General features: G+C 42.0%; 1 protein-coding gene across 3 annotated transcripts in view; it reads right to left on the bottom strand.

The window, feature by feature from the left end:
- Positions 1-8,288: 8,288 nt before the first annotated feature.
- LOC101906408 (SLAM family member 5) overlaps positions 8,289-16,420 on the bottom strand; it is a 28,302-nt gene continuing 20,170 nt past the window's right edge. For 2 of the 3 annotated variants that reach the window (XM_024989918.2, XM_024989916.2), the window contains 4 exons: positions 13,207-13,503; positions 11,471-11,599; positions 11,189-11,271; positions 8,289-10,915 (listed from right to left, as the gene is read on the bottom strand). In XM_024989918.2, the coding sequence (XP_024845686.1) occupies positions 10,823-10,915; positions 11,189-11,271; positions 11,471-11,599; positions 13,207-13,503 (602 nt within the window). In that variant the 3' untranslated portion in view covers positions 8,289-10,822. The remainder of the gene's footprint in view (positions 10,916-11,188; positions 11,272-11,470; positions 11,600-13,206; positions 13,504-16,420) is intronic. The other variant, XM_024989917.2, reaches the window with a different exon arrangement.

Genomic DNA, 16,420 nt, shown 5'->3' with positions numbered 1-16,420 from the left:
GTTAACATCATACTGTTTTAGTTCCTATAGCTTTGTAATACATTATGAAATCAGGCAGTGTGGTGTCTCCTGGTTTGTCCTTCTTTCTCAACACTGCTTTTGATCTTTGAGTGTGTGTGTTTCCATAAATTTTAGTATTATCTGCTCTATTTATTTGAAAAAAATCACAGGAATTTTGGTCGGGATTGCATTGAATTTATAGATTGCTTTGGGTAGTGTAGACAATTTAACAATATTGATTCATCCAATATATGAGCCCTGAAAAAATTTTCATTTATTTGTGTCTTCTTCAATGTCTTTCATTAATATCTTATAGTTTGCAATATACAGGTCTTTCACCTCTTTGGTTAAATTTATCCTTAGGTGTTTTATTCTTCTTGACGCAGTTATGTGTGTGTGTGTGTTGGTCGCTCAGATGTGTCCAACTCTTTGCGACCCCATAGACTGTAGCTCGTCAGGCTCCTTGGTCCAAGTGATTCACCAGGTGAGAATACTGGAGTGGGTTGCCACTTCCTTCTCCAGATGCAGTTATATGTGGGATTATTTTCTTAATTTCTCTTTTTGGTAAGTGTTATTAATGTATACAAATACAGCATTTTTGTGTATTGATTTTTAATTCTGCAACTTTACTGAATTTGTTTATCATTTCTAACAGTTTCTTGATGGAGTCATTAGAGTTTCCTATATATAATATTTTGTCATCTGCAAATAGTCATATATATATATGGCCTTTATTATGTTGATATACATTCCATCTATATTTAATTTGCTGAGAGTTTAAAAAATCATAAATGAATATTAGCTTTTACCAGAAGCTTCGATGTATCTACTGAGATGATCCTATAAATATTATTCTTCAATTTTGGTGAAGTGGTATATTTGATTTGCGAATATTGAACCATCCTTGAAATCTTCGGATAAATTCTACTTGATAAAATCTACTTTTAATGTATTGCTGAATTCAGTTTGCTAATATTTTGTTGAGGATTTTTGCATCTATGTTCATCAGTGATATTGACTCGCAATTTTCTTTTTCTGTAATATCTTTGTCTGGTTTTGTTGTCAGGGTGCTGCTTACCCTGTAGAATGAGTTCAGAAGCTTTTCTCCCTCTTTGATTTTTTGGAATAATTTGAGAAGGATAGTTGTTAACTCATCTTTAAATGTTTGGTAGAAGTCACTTGTGAAGCTGTTTGGTCTTGGACTTTTGCTTTTGGGGAGTTTTGTTTTATTACTGGTGTTTGCTCTGTTCATACTTAACATTTCTTCCTGATACAGTCTTGGGAGATTGTACATTTGTAAGAATTTGTTCATTTCTTCTAGACTGTCCATTCTATTAGTGTAAAGTTGTTTGCATTACACTCTTTTGAGCCTTGCTATTTCTGTGGTGTCAGTTGTAACTTCTTTTTCATTTCTTATTGTATCATTTGTGCCTACATTCTTTTCTTGATGAGTCTGGCTAAAATTTACCTATTCTGTTTGTCTTTTTAAAGAACAGCTCTTATTTCATTGATCTTTTATATTGTCTTTTTAGTCTCTATTTTCTGCTCTGCTCTTTATTATTCTTTCATTCTAACTTTGGGTTTTGTATGCTCTTTTTTTTTTTTTTTTTAGTTTCTTCAGGTATAAAGTTAGGTTGTTTATTTGAACTTTTCCTTGTTTCCTGTAGTAGGCTTGTATTGTTATAAACTTCCTTCTTAGAACTGGTTTTGCTGCACCCCATAAATTATGAGTCATTGTATTTTCACTTGTCTCCAAGTAGTTTTTGATTTCTTTTTAAATTTCTTCAGTGACTCTTGTTGATTAGTAGCATGTTGTATAGTCTCCACATATTTGTGTGTGTGTGTTTTATTTTATTTTTTAACTTTACAATATTGTATTGATTTTGCCGTATATCAACATGAATCCGCCACAGGTATACACGTGTTCCCCATCCTGAACCCTCCTCCCTCCTCCCTCCCCGTACCACCCCTCTGGATCGTCCCAGTGCACCAGCCCCAAGCATCCAGTATCGTGCATCTTTGCACGAAATGCATGAAATGTTCCCTTGGTATCTCTGATTTTCTTGAAGAGATCTCTAGTCTTCCCCATTCTATTGTTCTCCTCTATTTCTTTGCACTGATCATGGAGGAAGGCTTTCTTGTCTTTCCTTGCTATTCTTTGGAACTCGGCATTCAAATGGGTATATCTTTCCTTTTCTCCTTTGCTTTTGGCTTCTCTTATTTTCACGGCATTTTATAAGGCCTCCCCAGACAGCCATTTTGCTTTCTTGTGTTTCTTTTTCTTGGAGATGGTCTTGATCCCTGTCCTCTGTACAATGTCATGAAGCTCTGTCCATAGTTCATCAGGTACTCTGTCTATCAGATCTAGTCCCTTAAATCTATTTCTCACTTCCAGTGTATAATCATAAAGAATTTGATTTAGGTCATACCTGAATGGCCTAGTGGCTTCTCCTACTTTCTTCAATTTAAGTCTGAATTTGGCAATAAGGAGTTCATGATCTGAGCCACAGTCAGCTCCTGGTCTTGTTTTTGCTGACTGTATAGAGCTTCTCCATCTTTGGCTGCAAAGAATATAATCAATCTGATTTTGGTGTTGACCGTCTGGTGATGTCCATGTGTAGAGTCATCTCTTGTGTTATTGGAAGAGGGTGTATGCTATGACCAGTGCATTCTCTTGACAGAACTCTATTAGCCTTTGCCCTCCTTCATTCTGTACTCCAAGGCCAAATTTTCCTGTTACTCCAGGTGTTTCTTGAATTCCCACTTTTGCATTCCAGTCCCCTATAATGAAAAGGACATCTTTTTTGGGTGTTAATTATAGAAGGTCTTGTAGGTCTTCATAGAACCGTTCAGCTTCAGCTTCTTCAGCATTACTGGTAGGGGCATAGACTCGGATTACTGTGATATTGAATGGCTTGCCTTGGAAACAAACAGAAACCATTCTGTCATTTTGGAGGTTGCCTTGAAGTACTGCATTTTGGACTCTTTTGTTGACTGTGATGGCTACTCCGCTTTTCTAAGGGATTCTTGCCCACAGTAGTAGATATAATGGTCATCTGAGTTAAATTCACCCATTCCAGTCCATTTTAGTTCACTAGTTCCTAAAATGCCGATGTTTACTCTTGCCATCTACTGTTTGATCACTTCCAATTTGCCTTGATTCATGGACCTAACATCCCAGGTTCCCATGCAATATTGTTATTTACAGCATCAGACTTTACTTCCATCACCAGTCACATCCACAACTGGGTGTTGTTTTTGCTTTGGCTCTGTCTCTTCATTCTTTCTGGAGTTACTTCTCCACTGATCTCCAGTAGCATACTGGGCACCTACCTACCTAGGCAGTTCACCTTTCAGTGTCCTATCTTTTTGCCTTTTCATACTGTTCATGGGGTTCTCAAGGCAGTAATACTGAAGTGGTTTGCCATTACCTTCTCCAGTGGACCACATTTTGTCAGAACTCTCCGCCATGACCCGTCCATTTTGGGTGGCCCTACACCACATGGCTCATAGTTTCATTGAGTTAGACAAGGCTGTGGTCCATGGCTTAGATCAGATGGGTTAGTTTTCTGTGATTGTGATTTTCAGCCTATCTGCCCTCTGATGGAGAAGGGTAAGAGGCTTATGAAGGCTTCCTGATGGGACAGACTGACTGAGGGGGATACTGGGTCTTGTTCTGATGGGCGCAGCCATGCTCAGTAAATCTTTAATCCAATTTTCTGTTGATGGGTGGAGCTGTCTTCCCTCCCTGCTGTCTACCTGGGGCCAAACTATGGTGGGGTATATCCTCTTGGCCACCGCCCCTGACCTCGGACATGGAGTAGCTCCTCTTGGCTGCCGCCCCTGAAATTGGGTGAGGGGTAGCTCCTCTTGGCCACAATTCTTCTCGGTCCATTGCAGCTGGTGCGCTTCTGTGTGGTCTGTTGCAGCCAAGATAATCACGATGGTGTGATCACTCACCTAGAGACAGACATCCTGGAATGTGAAGTCAAGTGGACCTTAGAAAGCATTACTATGAACAAAGCTAGTGGAGGTGATGGAATTCCAGTTGAGCCATTTCATATCCTAAAAGATGATGCTGTGAAAGTGCTGCACTCAATATGCCAGCAAATTTGGAAAACTCAGCAGTGGCCACAGGACTGGAAAATTTCAGTTTTCATTCCAATCCCAAAGAAAGGCAATGCCAAAGAATGCTCAAACTACCACTCAATTGCACTCATCTCTCATGCTAGTACAGTAATGCTCAAAATTCTCCAAGCCAGGCTTCAGCAATATGTGAACCGTGAACTTCCTGATATTCAAGCTGGTTTTAGAAAAGGCAGAGGAACCAGAGATCAAATTGCCAACATCCGCTGGATCATCGAAAAAGCAAGAGAGTTCCAGAAAAACATCTATTTCTGCTTTATTGACTATGCCAAAGCCTTTGATTGTGTGGATCACAAGAAACTGGAAAATTCTGAAAGAGATGGGAATACCATACCACCTGACCTGCCTCTTGAGAAACCTGTATGCAGGTCGGGAAGCAACAGTTAGAACTGGACATGGAACAACAGACTGGTTCCAAATAGGAAAAGGAGTACATCAAGGCTGTATATTGTCATCCTGCTTATTTAACTTCTATGCAGAATACATCATGAGAAACGCTGGGCTGGAAGAAGCACAAGCTGGAACCAAGATTGCTGGGAGAAATATCAATAACCTCAGATATGCAGATGACACCACCCTTATGGCAGAAAGTGAAGAGGAACTCAAAAGCCTCTTGATGAAAGTGAAAGTGGAGAGTTAGAAAGTTGGCTTAAAGCTCAACATTCAGAAAATGAAGATCATGACATCTGGTCCCATCACTTCATGGGAAATATATGGGGAAACAGTGGAAATAGTGGCAGACTTGATTTTTTTTTTGGCTCCCAAATCACTGCAGATGGTGACTGCAGCCATGAAATTAAAAGACGCTTACTCCTTGGAAGGAAAGTGATGACCAGCTTAGATAGCATATTGAAAAGTAGAGACATTACTTTGCCAACAAAGGTCCATCTAATCAAGGCTATGGTTTTTCCAGTGGTCATGTATGGATGTGAGAATTGGACTGTGAAGAAAGCTGAGCACCGAAGAATTGATGCTTTTGCAGTGTGGTGTTGGAGAAGACTCTTGAGAGTCCCTTGGACTGCAAGGAGATCCAACCAGTCCATTCTAAAGAAGATCAGTCCTGGGTGTTCTTCAAAAGGACTGATACTAAAGCTGAAATTCCAATACTTTGGCCACCTGATGGGAAGAATTGACTCATTGGAAAAGACTCTGATGCTGGGAGGGATTGGGGGCAGGAGGAGAAGGGGATGACAGAGGATGAGATGGCTGGATGGCATCACCGACTCGATGGACATGAGTTTGAGTGAACTCCTGGAGTAGGTGATGGACAGGGAGGCCTGGCGTGCTGTGATTCATGGGGTCGCAAAGAGTCGGACGCGACTGAGTGACTGAACTGAACTGAACTCCTTGGAAGGAAAGTTATGACCAACCCAGACAGCATAGTAAAAAGCAGAGACATTACTTTGCCAACAAATGTTCATCTAGTCAAAGCCACGGTTTTTGCAGTTGTCATGTATTGTTGTGAGAGTTGGACTCTAAAGAAAGCTGAGCACTGAAGTATTGATGCTTTTGAACTGTGGTGTTGGAGAAGACTCTTGAGAGTCCATCGGACTGCAAGGAGATCCAGCCAGTTCATCCTAAAGGAAGTCAGTCCTGAATGTTCATTGGAAGGACTGATGTTGAAGCTGAAACTCCAATACTTTGGCCTTCTGATGCGAAGAGATGACTAATTGAAAAGACACTGATACCGGAAAAGATTGAAGGCAAGAGGAGAAGGGGACAACAGAGGATGAGAAGGTTGGATGGCATCACTGACTCAATGGACATGAGTTTGAGTAAACTCCAGGAGTTGGTGATGGACAGGGAGGTTGGAGTGCTGCAGTCCATGGGGTCACAGAGAGTTGGACATGACTGAGTGACTTAACTGAACTGAACTAACTTCTTATTGTGAATATAGATAATTTTTTTTTACTACTTTTCTCTTTTAACCTTCTTCATAGCTTTGTGTCTGGACGATTTCCTATCTTTTCTATATATCTGCCTTTGCTCATTAGCTTTTTCCTTTCGTAGTTTTTATATTTGTAGTTGTGGTCTTTTCTTATTTTACTTAAAGAGGGTCCTTTAACATTTGTTGTAAAGCTGGTTTGTTGGTGCTGAACTCTTTTAGAACTTGCTTGCTTATAAAACTTTTGATTTCTCCATCAAATCTGAGCGAGAGCCTTGCCAGGTAATGTGTTCTTGGTTTTAGGCTTTCCCCTTTCATCACTTTATCATGCCACACCCTCTGACTGACAATTTCTCCTGAAAAATCAGCTGATGGTCTTATGTGATTTCCTCTGCATGTAACTTGTTGCCTTTTCCTTTTTGCTTTTAATAGTCCCTCTTTATCTTTAATTTTCCCTGTTTTAATTACAGTATGTCTCAGTGTAATTCTCTTTGGTTTATCATCCTTGGTACTCTGTTCTTTCTAGAACTGAATGCATGACCTTTTTCAGATTATGGAACTTTTCAGCTACTATGTCTTCAAATATATTCTATAACCCTTTCTCTTTCTTTTACTCTTTTGGGACCCCCTGTAATGTGAATCCTAGTATGCTTGATGTTGTCTCAGAAGTCTCTTAAATGGTCTCTAATTTAAATATTTTTCTTTTGTCTATTAAGCTTGAGTGATTTCCATTCTTCTCTTTTCCAGTTTGCTGATTTTTTTTTTTTGTAGCATCTAATCTATTATTGACTCCTTATAGTGTAATTCTTAGTTCAGTTATTATGTTTTTCAGTTCTGTTTGGTTCTTTTTTTAAAAAAAATTATTTGGTCAACATCTCACTGTGTTCATGCATTTTTTCTTCTGAACTAAAAATTACACTATAAAGAATCAACAATAGATTAGAACATTTAATGTTCATAGACTCTGTTCAGTTTAAATATATAAAGATGTGCTTTACTATTTTTATTCCTAAGTAGTATCCCTTCATGTAGATAGATTATAATTTATTTAGTCAATATAATATAGTGGTCAAGATCAGGGACCTTAGAATCTGACTCCAACATTTAAATCATAGTTTTGCCCACTTAATAGCTATGTGACCTGGGGAAAGTTTATTAACTTATCAGTGTTGTAATTTCCTGGGAATAATAATGATATTTGTATATTAGCATTTGCAGGTTACTTTTTGAAACTTGATTTGCACATTTGTTTTAGAGGAAAGCCTAGATTAAGTACATATTGCCTCAATCTTATGATGAGTGCTATAGATAAAACAGAGCAGGGAGGAGTGAGGAGGTGCCAGAAGGGTGTGGTATTAAAAAGGGGGTGAGGAAGACAAAATTTGTGCAAAGACCTGAAGAAGGTAAGGGAATGAGACATATAGATGCTGGAATAAGAGAATTCTAGGCAGAAATAAAGACTCTGAGGCAGGAGCATGACTGTTGTGTTAAAGGTATAGCAAAAAGCCCAATGTCCTAGAGGGGATTAAGGAAAGAAGGGCGTGTGGGAGATGGGGTCAGGTGGTGTAGGGCTTGCGGGAAAAGTGGGAGTGAAAGAAGAATACTCAGCTCAGGAGTAATGAAATGAAGCATGTTTGAAGGGATCACTCTTGATGGTATCTTGTGAATAATCTTTAAGGGACTGGGAACAGAAACAGAGAGACTCTGAGACTATTGCAGTAGTGCAGATGAGAGATGATTGTCATATTGGATCAAGTAGGTAGTGACAGGTAGTTATGTGTATGTGTTTATATATATAAAATGAAAAGATAATCAGTATTTGCTGAGAGTTTGGGGTATAAAAAAAGAATGAAGTCAAGGGTGACACCAAGGTTGGGTACCCAGAACAAAAGGGAGAAAGATAACATTTACTGAATGGATGCATATGGAAAGTATGTTTAGCAAGTTCAAATTTAAACATTTTACACATCCAAATGAAGATGTCATGTAAGCAGTAGATATTTTAGGTAGACAATGTGGTTAAAAGAATAAGAGAATGGAATACAAGAAACTTAATGAGGATTATCTCAAAGGGACATGGTGATTGGTTGGTTGTCTGGGATGAGGGAGACGGAGTCAAAATGAATGAAATTATGATTCCCTGTGACCCAAATAATTTACACTCAGGACACTTTGTGGAAGTACTTAATATCTTTGGATTATATGTCTTCATTTGTATGATAGAGATCTTTGCTCACAGAATTGTTAAAGGCATAAATGAGAGACTTACAGAAAGTTTATCGAATGTTGAATGATTTTATGAATAACATTGCAAAAGGGAAGCTGGTTTGAAGATGAGGTGATGACATCCACACATACCTTACAAGGAAAGACAGAGACCCAAGGGGAAGAAACATCTTCCCTTAAAATGTCTCATCTGCATCAGAAATCAAGGTCTCTCATTCTATGTTTCCCATCCACCAAGGCCACATTGGCCACTTCAGGAGTAATTCCTTTTTAACCACCAGCCGCTCCATATCAATGAGGATACTAAAGCACCTCAGTCAGAGTCTGGGATCCTTGGGAGAGAAAAAGCTGGAGGATATTCCCACCTGAATACTTGAGAATTCCAAGGTCTTCAGTGACTAATGTGAAGGGGTAAGCTATGAACTTTGTTAGATTCAGGTTTTGCGGTACCACCAACTAGTTTGAGACACTGGTTTTCTGTTCTGCAAAATGGGAATAATAATATCAACCTTAGAGTGTCATTGTTAGAATTAGAAGAATAATATTTCTAAAATGCATGGAACAAACCCTGGTTCATTACAGGTTCAGAAAAAACCAGGCCCCTTCATTTTATTTTTTTCTAAGTTTGGTGGGGGTGGGAATGGCTACCAGATGGTCCCATCTTACAATGCTCTTGGGCTTATGGGCACTGATGCCCAACCATGATCAGTTACCTGAGAAGTTCATGAGGAGATGGAGCCTATCTTTCCTTCAGTTTTCTGCTCCACCTGAAGGACAGGAGATCAGAAGTGGTGTCCTATTACAGATCCCCTGCCTCCTCCCTCACCTGTTCACCATCCAGCAGGCTCTTAGTATTGCTTCACAATGCTCAAGCCCTGAGCAGGGACGATGTTTAGACAGTCTGAAGGCAGATATGAGGCAGCTGAACTGAGGTGAGCACGGAGGAGAACCAAGTGACCCAGGAATCTGGGTCAGTTTAGAAATCACAGCAACTCACACTACTAGATTGAGCCCACTTCTGACCCAAGAGCTGGGACCCAAGGCAGGAAGCAGGGACTTCCAAGAGGTGAGGACCTCCAGAGAAAGGAGAAGCTCCACCACACCACAGTGCAGCTGAAACAGGTCTTCGGGTAGTATGAGGCTGTCGGTGGAGTGGGGATGTCCCCACCTCAAACCTCTGGGACAGGTGGGGTTGCTGGAGGTCATCATGTCCATCTTTAATTCCCTTTTAGACTCACTACCAGAAAAATCTTCAGCAACCTCTTCTTTGTGTCTCAGTCTGCTGAGTCCCCCTGGGAGTTCGGAAGAATGGTTGATCAAATCTTTCACAGACAGAGGGGCTTGTCCTTGTCTCCTTGGCACTGGTTTCCTGTGGCCCCAACACCCTTGAGGAAGCCCTAGGTGAGTCTAGCAGGGAAGACTCATGACCAATCTCATGGCAGACTGTGACAGAGCCTCAGTTATGTGTTTGAAAAGATCAGTATAGGAGAGACCATGTCTAAACCTCTGTGAACCAGACAGGCTTCATGGAACATGTGGTTAGGAAGAGGGCTTTGGGCAGGATGGTAGGGTTCCAGTAGTCAGGGGTGGGAGCAAGGAGCATGGAAAGGGAACTATAATTCCCGACAGAGGGATGTGAGTGAGCCAAAAAGAGGCTGACCTAGAGACTGAGGCCAGCAGGACTCTTCAATAGAAGCAACTGGAGAGGTCTAGTTCAGATCTTCCCACAAAATTCACTCTTCCTATCCCCTGGAAGCCTCATCAAGGATGGTCGGCGGATACTGACATCCATCTTCATGACCAAGTACTCTTATTCCAGAAAGGGACAGGCTAGAGCTGTTTTTCTAAGAATGAAACTCCTGACTTTGAGGTTCTAGGATTATTTTCTGAGAAAAATAAGTCTTGGAAGGGGGTGAAGTGGCACAGATTCCTCTTTCAACTTTAAAGGAAGCTGGGTTTGGGGCCCTTGGGCAGAGTTGAGGCCGAAGTCCAGGTTAACACAAGTAGCCAAGAATAAGATATATAATGTACAGTAGACACTCTTCCCAAGACTTCGCCCTGTGTGAGGCACAAAGAAAGCCTCAGGCCAGTCCTCTGTGGGCTCCTGCCTATATGTGTTGCCTCCATGGACCCCCAGCTCAGCATCCAACACCAAAGTCTTAACTCCTTCCTCTGTGGCATGGACCATCTCCACACAGTCTCCATGCCTGGAGTCATGTTCTCAGAAAGACATACACCAACCACACATCAGAGGCTATGGGGATTAACACAGTCAGGAAGGTCCTTTTTGGGAAGCTTCAGGAGGAGAGGGGTCAGAAGTTGAGTCAATGGCAGAGGAGGAGTGCTTGCTCTGCAGCTGTGAGGATCCTTAGTGGGAGGACAGCTTGGAGAGGCATCAGAGGAAGTGGTAGGACCACATAGGCCCAGGGAATGGTGGCCAGGAGGATCAGAGTACAGCAAACCAAAGGCAGCTGGAACTGGACCAGAGGTGAGAGGCAGGTGTCTGCAGGGATCAAGCTCCTGGTGGAGTTGTCCTGGGAATGTCAGTTCTTCTGTTTCCTCCAATTAAATTATCTGCACGGCATGACCTGGCTTACAGACTTCACTGTAGATAGTAATGAGAGGTACCCTTTCTTTCAGATGCTGTTCTCTGATAACCTGGGAATGCAAGACAAAAGGTTCCTGAAACAGCTGAGGGATAGAGGAGCCCTAGAAGGATCAGAAAAGAACCAGTGGATGACATGCAATACTTATGAATTCCCCTAAGTGCCCAGCATTATATTGGTCCCAAGCGCAAATTTTCTTAGTTAACATTGTTGACTGTCTGAAAAGTGTTAAAGAGGCAGTAGGAACAGAAACATCAGTGACAAGATTTGACAAACTCAGGCCAGGCAGTGAGAGACCTGGGAGAGCACACAGCCCAGCTCTCACCTTGTTTGAGCTCTCTTGAGATTTCTGCTGGCTCAGCTCTACATACTGGATGCTATCATCATCAGCATCTTGTGATCTTGCACCTGAGAGACAGGCAGAGTGGAGGTTGAATCTGAGCCTTGGAAATCTGCACTCTCACCCACTGCTATGGACACAGACCATGGCCAGACCTACTAAACCCTCTGCAGGGACATTTCAAGGGAACAAACTGTAGGAGAAAGGATATCAAGAATGCAATGAGAAAGAGAGGTTTGTGGGCATGGAAGGAGAAGGGAAACCTGCCTTTTCCAGTCTCCATCTTCTTCCTACGTATCTTCCAAAGGTACAGTCCGCCTCCGAGGATCAATAACACAGCCGCAACTGCCCCAAGGATGCCTGGCAAGAGTTCAGCAATGACCAGATTGGCTGAATCTGTTTTCCTCAAACATAGAGGGCAAATAAGTTAAAGTCAAGAGAGAGCTTGAGATATTCATTGCCAAAGGAAGATAGACAGCAGGTGGAGAAGTCTAAACAGTCCTGGTTCAGAAGCTGAAGAGGGAAGAGTATAGCAGTTTCTTTCCTTCAACCAGGTCCTAAGCTCCTGCTTGGTGACAAGGGTACTAAGATGAGTAAGATGGGGTGGAGATGACTGAGAAAGTATCTAAGTCTGCTAGCCAGAGGGATTGCAGTAAAACAGAGCTTTACCCCTTGCAAAGAGGTCCTCAGGGAGGGCCTCCCAGAGGAGGTGATGCATAAACCGACCTTGAGGGATGAGCAGCAGTTTCCCAGATATTCACGGTGGGCACAGTATTCCAGGAAGGAGGGGTACCACATTTGGGAAATGGCAGTATCTAAAGCCAGCCCCTGGGAGTTGCCAGCACTTTATTGCAGCAGGCAGGACTGGGCAGGGAATGAGATGTAGGTGAGAGGGATTAGTGAGGGCTTGTGGGTAATGCTGAGTATTGAAAATCACCTGACACTCTAGTCTTAGGGTAGAGAGGTCCAATTAACAGATGTTTTAAGTGATCCTGACATTTCAGACCCCTGCACCAGCTCATGGAGGATGGTTTACAGAGGGTGAGACTGCACACAGGATAAGGTTATTCATTCATTCAGTGCAACTTTGATTACATAAACTTTGGCCAGAAGCTTGTGCTTGCACAGGGATTCAAAGAATAAAACATGGCTCCTGCCTTCATAGTGTTCCTGCCCATGGAGGAGACAAATCCATAAACAGATAATCAGCACTCAGTGTAGGAGTTGCCACAGACACCCTGAGGGAGTCAATGCCTGAAGGCAGGATGGCTATATCATGGCAGGACTCTGTGCAAAATGAAAAGGCAGACTCCTTGTTAAAAAATTATGAAAATTTCAAGACATCAGTAGATTTTTAGACAAATTATCAGATTTTTAGACCAATCATGGGGCCTATCTTAGGGCAGGGCCATGTGTGAATGCATTTTCACATGCCCACATATCTGCAGTGGCTGAGGAGAATCCTCCATGAAGAATGAGACAGGGAGTCAAGGACATAGGGTGAAGAAGGGCTGATGGTCAAGGAAACAACATGTCCAGAGGTGCAAAAACTTGCAAAAGCAGGGCACATTCTGGAATGACAAACAAGGAATTCAGTGGTAAGTGTATAAATAAGGTCAGAAATGTGGACAGAGGAGCGTCTGAGCCCGTCCATGACATCCCACTGGAAGTCATGGAGGTTAGACTTGAAGAAAAGCCACAAATGACCCAGTGTGATTACTTTCCTGAAGACCATGCTGAATGCACAATGGATGTTGGATAGTGGTGGAGAGAGGCACTGAAAAACGACTACCTGGGCTAGCAGGGGCAAGCAGTTTAGAGCAGGTCATGGATGTGAGACACACTGAAAAGCAAAGGTAAGTTGGATGTTTTTCCTACACTCCTGTATGAAGTGGTCAGAAAGCAGTGCTAAGAAAATGGTGGGAAGAAAAGCCCTGAACCCCCAGACCTCAGTGCTATCTGAGCTCTGAAAGTGCTCCTCCCCTCTGGCAGATTGCACTCACCATGGACGCAGACTCCCCCAAGGTTGAAGAAGGCAGTTTTATATCCCACCGGGTTGCTGACCACACAGACGAGGCTGGCATTGGGCTGGCCTCTTGGCACACTCACAGCCAGAATGTATGGGCTGGAAGCTGGTTCTAATGTCCTTCTCTGCTCCCATTCTCCGGGGATGCCCTTGTTCTCCCAGGTCACGTTCAGATCGTCTGTGGCCCCAGAGGCTCTGCACTCCACGGTGACGTTGCACCAGTCTGGTGTGATGGATGTTGATCCCACCAGAATCTGGGGAGAGGGCACGGGCTCTGGGGTAGGAGGCAACAAAAGAATTAAACTTCACATATGTGGAAAACTTTACATGCCACAGTTTAATATCTATTACCTCATTGAAGCCAAGGTGTATAAGGAAGCCTTATAAAGAAAGTGAAGGAGTGAGTGATAGTTGCTCAGTCGTGTCTGACTCTCTGCGATCCCATGGACTGTAGCCTGCCAATCACCTCTGTCCATGGAATTTTCCAGGCAAAAACATTGGTTTGGGTTGCCATTTCCTTCTCCTATAAAGCAAGTGGGTGCATTTTATACTTAAAACATAATTTTCCTAAAGCTGAATATTCACCAAGAGCTTGGAATGGGGCTATTGGGTTAGGCCCTATGTAATTTCAGTAAGTTTCACAAGCCTTAAGAGTCATCCACAAGAAAATAAAATTTGCATTCCATTTTCTTAGGGCTTATTATTTTTTTAAAATTGGATTTTTCCCAGAAGAGCAAGAAGCTTGGGAGCTTGGGACAGAAGGGCTTGTCCTGGTTCATGGCCTGTGTCTCCAGCTGAGATGAAGCATGGGACAGCACAGCTTTTATGGAAAAGGACATCTGGTTAGTTCTGGAAGGCCGGAGAAAGGCACTAGGCTCCCAAAAGTAGAGAGGCATTTGTGGGAGATGCTGTGGTAGTAACTAGGAATGACAATTCCAAGTGTGGTTAGAACATTCCACTGAACTTGTGGTATAGACAGGAAGAAAAGTGACAGATTTACAAGCTGCCTTAGAAATCCCGTGGGGACTTATGAATTGTCTTCTCCATAGAAGGATATTTCCCTATGCAGGGAGGATATTTAGGAAAAGACAGAAGACAGTGTTCACTAAATGGTTTCCTTAATAAGCATTACAGTGTAAACTTTCTCTATACTTATGTAGCATTTAAGAGCTAAACTGTGGTGTCTTTTCTTAGTGAGGCCATTAATGGATTGGCTCTGAGCGAGAAGACAGTGTACAGGGGATTCTAACTACACTTGGATTTCCAAATCATGGTAGAATAATGGGCCCTCAAAGATGGTCCATGTCTTAATCCATTGAACCTGTGGTTATGTTACATTACATGAAAAAGGGGAATTAAGGTAACAGATAGAATGAAGGCTGCTAATCAGTTGACCTTAAAATTGTGAGATTATTCTGGATTATCTGGATGGGCAAAATGCAACCATAAGTTTCCTTGAACGAGAAAGAAGGCACGGATGCGAGCAAGACACTAGGATATATGACTTAACAACTATCCATGGTCAGAAATACCTCTATTAGATCTTCAGAGTTCAGGTGGGGGGCTCCAACACTTTGATGGACCAAAAATCCTAGGTCAGCCACGGGGAAAGGGTAAGAAGAGTTTTGCTTTACCTCATCACCTTGATCCCAGGCCAGCATGACTCAGTGCTGAGAGAGATACCTCTAGACTGTGACTTTTCCCACAGGAGAAAGAGGGAATGAAGTGATAGTCTAGCTTCCCCATAATTTGTGAGGCATTGCCTGGGAAGCTGGCTTCTGTCTGACGGTACCCAGAACAGTGAGGACATTATCTGAGGTTTCATGCACACGTGCTAAGTCACTTCAGTTGTGTCCAACTCTTTGCAAACCTATGGACTGTAGCCCACCAGGCTGCTCTGTCCATAGGATTCTCCAGGCAAGAATACTGGAATGGATTGCCACGCCCTTCTCGAGGGGATCTTCTCAACCCAGGGATCGAACCCACATCTTTTATGTCTCCTGCATTGGCAGGTGGGTTCCTTACCAAACAAATGTAAGTGGAAGGGCATCTCAGCAACTGGGACACATGGCCCGGAAAACCATTTCTCACATATACCTACAGATGGTGGTCAATGCAACCCTATACCCAGAACCTCACATACTCCTGCAGCCAGCATCCCACATGCCTCTACAGCTGAAGCCTCACATTTGTTGAACTTTACAGTAAATGTCTTTTTTTCCCCCTTAAAGCCAGCCCTAAAATACTAGAAGAAGAGACTGCTTACTAAAATACACAGACACCAATGCAAGGCTACAAAATGGAGAATCAGGGAAACATGACAATACCAAAGGAACAAAACTAACTCCAATAACCAACCTCAAAGAAATAGAGATCTATAAAATGCCTAACAAATAATTCAATATAGTAATGTTAAATAAGCTCAGCAAGATACCAAAGAACACAGACAGACCATTAAGAAAAATTTGGAAAACAATTTGTGACCAAAATGAGAAGAACCATTCAGAAGAACCAAACAGAAATTCTGGAACTAAAAATATGACTGCATTAAAAATTCAATAAAGGGTCTCATCAGCAGACTTGATCAAGCAGAAGAAACAACCAGCAAAATCAAAGACAGAGCATTTGAAATTATACAGTCAGAGTAGGAAAAGAAAAAAGAGTGAAAAAAATCTATGGGATACCACAGGAAAATCAATACACACATTATGGGAGTTCCAAAGAGAAGACAAAGAAAAAAAGTAGAAAGCTTATTTAAAGAAATTATGGCTGAAAAATTCCTAAGTCTGGGCAAGTAAATGTACATTCAGATTCACAAAGCCCAAAGGTTCCACGATGGTATAATCAAAGAAGTATAAATCAAGACCTGTAATAACTGAATATTCAAAAGTCAAAGAGAAAGACAGACTTTTGAAAATAGTAAGAGAAGAGCATCATATACAAGGGAATCTCTTCAAGAATATCATCAAAGGGAGAGGAGGAAAGGAAGGAGGAGGGGAGACAGGAGGAGGAGGGAGAAGGGCGAAGAGAAGAAACAGCAGCACCACCAAAATCCATGGGCATCAATCCTCCAGGGTTGCTTTAAGTGCTTTACATTAGCTTATTACAAAACTTCTAGAGAAAGATACTGTTTTTATTCACATAATACAAGAGGACACTTAGGCACACCAAAATTGAGTTAACAGAGATCC

This window comes from Bos taurus, chromosome 3 (assembly GCF_002263795.3).
Source record: "Bos taurus isolate L1 Dominette 01449 registration number 42190680 breed Hereford chromosome 3, ARS-UCD2.0, whole genome shotgun sequence".
Lineage (NCBI taxonomy): Eukaryota > Metazoa > Chordata > Mammalia > Artiodactyla > Bovidae > Bos > Bos taurus.
Note: the sequence above shows the minus strand (reverse complement) of the source record. Positions and strands in the feature narration are given on the sequence as shown.